The sequence below is a fragment of the Lygodium microphyllum genome, chromosome 1, assembly GCF_053477565.2.
Source record: "Lygodium microphyllum isolate KBCC chromosome 1, Lygodium_microphyllum_v1.1.10, whole genome shotgun sequence".
Classification (NCBI taxonomy): domain Eukaryota; kingdom Viridiplantae; phylum Streptophyta; class Polypodiopsida; order Schizaeales; family Lygodiaceae; genus Lygodium; species Lygodium microphyllum.
The window spans coordinates 125247388-125253989 of record NC_141135.1 but is presented as its reverse complement, the minus strand read 5'-3'; the positions used below and the strand labels follow the sequence as shown (position 1 = coordinate 125253989).

The window sequence follows — 6602 nt, the reverse complement described above, 5'->3', positions numbered from 1 at the left end:
GGGAAAGACCCTATAGAAGTAATGCAAAAGATATCATAATTATAATTATGAGATGTTAAAAATAGATATTCATAATAAATTTTTGTAATATTTATATCTTTTTATAAAATGATTTTTCAATTTTTCAAAATAGAAGTTGTGTTACTATAAAGATTTTGCACCCATTAGTCTAAAGCATACTCTCTGTATATTCTAAAAGGCATTTTGAAGACCTTAAAATCCCCTAATGCTTACCATTCTTTTACAAATTGACTATATATATTTGTAAAAACCACATTTATTTAGGAGCAATTTTTTAAGAAAGTAAGAATATTTTACTTTAGAAACAATGAGATGCTATGGACTTTGGAGCACTAGTCAAATAGAATATTAGATTAGTTGATCTTTCAAACAATAATGCACATAAAACTAATTTGTTAATTAATCCTCAAAGAGTCTTCTTTTACGAGCTTTGGTATTGACAGAAGCAGTTGTCTTTATATAACATGCTCGGGGATGTAGCTACATCAAGTCAATAACATTGAAAATTTTTGGCATGTTTTTATCAAGATGGTCAATAGTTTAGACAAGGATTTTGAAACACTACTTGTGAAAACTACGACGAAGATAGGACATGATATGTTTACTCGTTCTCATTAAAGAGATTCATATTTTAAAACCAAGGTTTAGTGTAATCCCACTTTCACAATTTGAATCTTATCTTCAAAACTAATATTAAAAGGTGAGGAAACTTTCCAATTGGAAGGAGTATAGTATAAAAGCATTCAAACATAGCCATTTCACCTTTTAAATTTCAGTATAAAAACCTTCAAAGATAGGCATGTCACCTGTTAAAATTTTCATTGGAAGGCTTTTCACCTTCTTGAGGAAAAAAAAGTGTTTTTCGAGCAATGCGGGCAAACCGTCTTCTACGTTCGGATCGGTAGCTGCATCCAGCGAGCGATGTAAAAGTCCATTGCAAAATGTCAGGGGTCCGCTACAAAATTTGGGTGTAACCGTTGGAATTAGAGCATACTTAGCAGGGGCCATGACTGAGAGCAGCATCTCCAGTACTACTGTGATAAGGATTCGCCCCGAATTGATGATGATAATTATGAGCGCCCGCTGTTGCTGAGGAGTAGCCTGCAGATAAGTCAGGAGAGGATGCGACGTTGGGACCGGCAAAGTGCCCGAAGCTACTACCCTGCATCAGCTGGCCAGATCCGCGGAGTTGTCCTGCATCAGCAGCTGACAATTGATGAAAAGAAAGAGAAGCTGCAGGCGCGTTATGAAGGATCGAGGTGAAATTAGTAGCAGCCGTGTGATTGAGGAAAGGGCTTGCTGATGCGAGGTTAGGATTGTGGTGACGAGGGAGAGGGGGAAGGGGGAACTCGGAACTGGCACTGGAGTTAGGGAAGGGGTTAAGTAGTGGATTTGGGTTGAAGGATGCCGATGAATTAGGGTTAAGTAATGAATTATGGTTAAAGCAGGATGATAACTGAGGTGGCGGCGGGTGAGAGAAGATTAGGTTCAGGGAAGAAGAAGCCGGGGCTTGCCGAGGTGGTAGCAGCTCGTAAGGAGGAGAGGGGGCCGCTAATGATGTGACTGGCGGCGGAGGCCGAGATGACGGCGGAGGGGGGCCAGCTGGCGCAGCGTTGGCTGACTCTTCTGGCGGCGGCGGCGCGGCCCTGAATGTGCGCCTCACATCCGCCGCCACGTCCAGCTCCGGCGACAGGGGCACCGACAGGCCCGGGCCGAATATGACGCCGTGGTACACGACCTCGCGCGCGTCGCCGGCCACGCGGAGGCTCACGAGGAGGCCCGCGTCGAATGTGCCGTCCACCACGCCCTGCACCTTGCGGCCGAGGAGTCCGGCCATGTGGCGCACCCCGCCACCGCCGCCGCCCAGGTGGACGCACTGGTCCTCGAAAGCCGCCGTCCTCGCCGCCGGAGCCGCCTTCAGCACACCTAGCGCTGCCGCCACCTCCTTTGGCAGCAATGTCGTCTTGATCCGACGCCGCGGCCGCCCTCTCCTCTTCTTCCCTGGCTTCTGATGATGGATACCATCAGCCTCTGCCCCGTCTTCTTCCATGCTGTCCGTCATCGCCCAATAATCCTGCACGTTTAGCATCAGACGACTACTAGCAGGATAAGTTATACTTATTACAGCACCAACAACAACGTGGTCTCGCTAACAGTACTGCATAAGCAGAACCTAGGTCCTACAGTTTCAGTCAATTATTCATACAATTCAGTATCACTCGTACCATATTCCTCCGAGTATAAGCTCTCTTCGGAGCCATGAGTCCCCACAGTACTGCTGCAATCGTCGATCACAATACACATAACACGACTGATCGCTTGATCAATATCCTGAGGGAGTCCTGCCTTCACTGGTCTTTCCATTAGCATGATATTATGCTCAGTGGAGCTCTCCGCCCCAAGACCACCAGGGAACCATCACAGATAAGACCCTAGTGGGCGGCCGCCTGCCCTCATTTCTAGATAGAGCGAGCGCGCCACTCAATGAATGTTGGTGCATTTGCCTTCTCTTCTTTTGACACATTGATGAATTCGAGCGGATGATAGCTGGTGGTAAGAGCTATCTTGTCATGGCTGGTACACAATACACTTCCACGAGACGGAAAGACAGACACAGTCGACAGGATGGCACTGAAACAAAGCATAAACAAGCACAAGAGCGCATCGGTAGCCGATCAACGCCTTTCACCATAAACAATACTTGACACTAGTAGTCCAGGCTGCTAGTCTGCTATAGTACTCGTCCAATAAAGACACGCAACAAGTAAACGGACTAGGCTTTAAGCTTTTCTACGGCTCTAGCAAACGAGGGAGGGCTAAAGCTTTTGCATGAACCTTGGAGCAAGCCAACGATTTCTTCAAGGTTCTACAAGATTATATCTTTCTTCAAAGACAATTTTCCTGGGCAAAACCATTTAAGAAGGATTGTCTCCTTTGAAGCACCACCTCTATCTAGAAAATATCTCAACTTTTTCAGCTTAAAACTTGTGAAACTTGTAAGTTAAAGTCTACAATAGAAATAGGAACGAATGGACTACATTAACTTGTGCAACTAGTTAAGGGTGTGTTAACCATTTTAGTTCTTGCAAATGTTGTTTAAAGGTGACAAGTTCTTGGGACATGTAAAGTACTTGGTTCACTTTGCAAGTATACGGTTAAAATAATCACTACTTGAATAATATATGAACACCAATACGTTAGATAAAGATAAATAGGCTTGGTTTTAATTTTATGTGTGAATATTTTTATAGAGTATAGGTAAAGTACATACATATAACATACATATGGACATGAAATTAATAGCCCAATATGGCACTCCATATTTTAACAATGTATGTGGTTATATATGTATGTTGAGAGGTTGTATGAAGAAAGAGGTGGACTCAAACAAAGCATTGTACTTCATCCCTTGAGCATGATGTTCCAAAAGTCAAATATATTGCCCAAAGACATGTTTTGATGGAGTTGTAGCATGCCCTAGAGTACCTTGCCTTCCTTTCATATTTTTCAATGACATGGGCTCCACTACTTATGCACAATATGTTGTCATACTAGACGTACTAAAGAGAGTTATATATACCACACGTATTAGCCACATAATAGGAAGTAGCCAATATTACCATAGTTAGTATTGATGTGTGTGAACATACATAGGAGTAATGATGTGTGTAAACATACATAGGAACACTGACCCTTTTTTTCCTTCTCTAAGAGGTCTTTTTCCCCTAGCCTAATGTATATGTCTATTGACCTTAGGGTATACTTACTCTTGTAAGTCTTGTCTATTCACATCACTCAATACAGAGTAGATGTTGACCTCTTAGGTAAAGTCATCAACAGCCTGCACTTGATTTTCTCCAATTAGGATGAGATCTAACGAGTGTTCATAGGTTAACAAATACTCTTAGTAAGATTTTTGATTTGAATTGATCTCAATCTCCAATTGCACTATTGCTACTATTGCATAGTTTATTTCATCTCTTTGTGCAAATTTTTTGATATAGTCATGTTTACAAGTAAGAGCCTTTATAGTCTCCCTTTGTGTTGTGCTACATGGCACAAGTTGGGTTTGTCCCTATTTTCCTCTATACAATCCATTTTTTAATCAAGTGCACTAAATGTCCATGGCTAGCAAGAATGATTTATTCATTGTATTTTGGTTGTTGAGGACAAGTTGGTTATACAAAACCAACTATCCATTGTGAGCTTAAATGATGCATTAAGAAAAAGTGGATTCTTCTTTGGTCCTTTTAGCCCTCCCCTTCCCCTTCTCCTTCTTAAAACAAGAAACAATGGAGAGAAGAATGCTAACATAATCTTCTTCAATATCTCTGCACTACTTTTCAATCTTTTTTTATCTTCTATATTATCCACAAAGGATTTGCCCAAATTCCTTTGCTTTTCACACACACACACACACACACACACAAAGAACCAAATTTTTATATTCAAGTAGAGACTAGTTATGGGTGTGTGATGCTAGATTTTAAATACCAAATGATCAATAGTTATTGTGTACTTCATTTTTAAATGGAAAACAAAGTAAAATTTTGAGAGTTCCTTTTAGGCTTTGATGAGGATTTTTCAATGCTATCTTGTAGTCAAAAAAGAAAACCATTGGTCATTTTCTTTTTTGGCAATATATTTGGAGGTAAAATCAAATTTCCTAAAATTAAAAATTACATGGATATCCCGTTTCTCTAAGGTCTTCTACTTCATTGCACTTCTCTTAGAGCTATACTATATTTTCCTCCATTGAATCTATTTTTATAGTTGTACTATATCCTCCTTTCTATTTCTATTTAGTCTACTCAACTATCCCATTTCTGTTGACCTCTAAAATTCAACTAGCTAGTTTGTGTAACTCCATTGATATCGCTCCAACTAGATCTCGTAGTCAATTGACAATATGAGTATAAGAAGGAAGGAGCTTTACATTGAGCTGGAGAATGAATATGCTTCCTTGCCTAAGAGGTCACAAAATGCCTCTACTACTCATCGTGTTTTGTATAGCTATAGGGACATGGGATTGAAGCATGTAAACTTTTCAATGTATCATAATCTCCTCACCAATAGTGTTCTTAGTTTCTCTAAAATAACAAACCTTATAAAATATATTTGTGACACAACTAATGGATTGCTTGGTTACATGAGGCATCTGAGTGATCAATTATTCAAGGTGTTTACAAGCTATCATAAACTAGAAAAAAATTTCATGACTTCAACAGTGTGCACATGAGATCCAAATCCATGACAAGCAAACATGACAAGTTATACAACTTAATGGATTATAAACTTAAAAAATTAATTAAATAAATACAAAATATAGGACACTATTCATAAACTTGGCATCATGTATGAGAAGACAAAGTCACAATTAGAAGACTTGCAAATGATGAATCTAACACATGAGTGCAAACGAAAGAGGAAACCAATTAACCAATTGATTGAAAATAGTTGCCAATGGAAACTATGTATCAGACTTGTAAGGTTTCTCAAAATGGAAAATCTAGGTAAAGGAGAGATTCAATTATCTATTTGCAAGCACATTGGAAGATGCTTTAGACCAATCTAAAGTTCAAGATTGCAAAGGAGAAGGTGATCGGGACAACATTGAGAGATGCTAGAGATATAAAAACATTGAAGCTAATGACAAAAAATACCTATAATGTTAAGTTCATAGAGCTTAAAAATTAGTATTTGGATCTATTAAAGTCATACTATACACTTAGAGGGTTCACTATGTGTATATCTATTTTATCATGTACCGTCAAGGCCTATTTATAAATACCCTTATCTTTAAAAAGTTCTTGAATAAGATACACACATTTTCTTTTCAATCTATAAATACATCCATTATATAGGATCCTTCTTATATAAAAAATGTGTAGAAATTATATTTGAGAAATATGTTGAACCGATATAATACACATATATATTTATGAGTGGTCCCCCCAAAAGTATGTAATTGTGATGTAGAACAATATGACTATAGATGAATGTGGAGGTACTCTTCAATTTGTCATAAAAATAGATGAAAGTAAGAATGCACTATGAGTGTTTAGGGGCTTTGAGAGATTGATAGGGGGACAACGTAGCAAGGGGGGAAAATCAATGTGGGCCCCATATATGACACAAATTATAGACATTGCATATGCAACACCAATTGGAATTGTATTAATGATGCTTGTGAATTATAATTTTTTCTGCAATCTGTTTCCTTGCACCATGCTTCATCTCTCTCTCTCTCTCTCTCTCTCTCTCTCTCTCTCTCTCTCTCTCTCTCTCTCTCTCTCTCTCTCTCTCTCTCTCTCTCTCTCTCTCTCTCTCTCTCTCTCTAGCAAAAAACACCTTGGTCTTGAGCACTCTCTTCCTTCAATAGGCATGCAAGTATGCAATAACTATTAGTAGGTAATCGTCTCTCTATATATCCCCCCATAGAAATTGGTTTTATTAGATGAGAAACCAAAAGAAAAGGATGGAAAATTTATCATCGTTACATTTCCCTCATGGCCATCACTATATAGAGCATTTGCATGATCATCATTCATACTATGTCTCACAAAGGTTCCATATGTACA

At 39.1% G+C, this 6602-nt stretch overlaps 1 protein-coding gene across 1 annotated transcript; it reads right to left on the bottom strand.

Annotated features, from left to right (window-relative positions):
* Nucleotides 1-742: 742 nt before the first annotated feature.
* Nucleotides 743-2917, bottom strand: LOC148041650 (uncharacterized). The gene is made up of 2 exons (XM_087688594.1): nucleotides 2247-2917; nucleotides 743-2095 (listed from the first exon to the last, which is right to left on the bottom strand). Exons 1-2 carry the CDS (start codon nucleotides 2280-2282, stop codon nucleotides 1016-1018), a joined length of 1116 nt encoding a protein of 371 aa, XP_087544720.1. The 5' UTR covers nucleotides 2283-2917; the 3' UTR covers nucleotides 743-1015.
* Nucleotides 2918-6602: the final 3685 nt, after the last annotated feature.

What these genes read in the sequence shown, in the direction of transcription:
- LOC148041650 (XM_087688594.1), bottom strand. Translation starts at nt 2,282, where the DNA reads ATGGCTCCGAAGAGAGCTTATACTCGGAGGAATATG. An exon ending in CTTATACTCGGAGGAATATG is followed by an intron (nt 2,096 to 2,246) that starts GTACGAGTGATA and finishes CTAAACGTGCAG; the next exon opens with GATTATTGGGCGATGACGGA.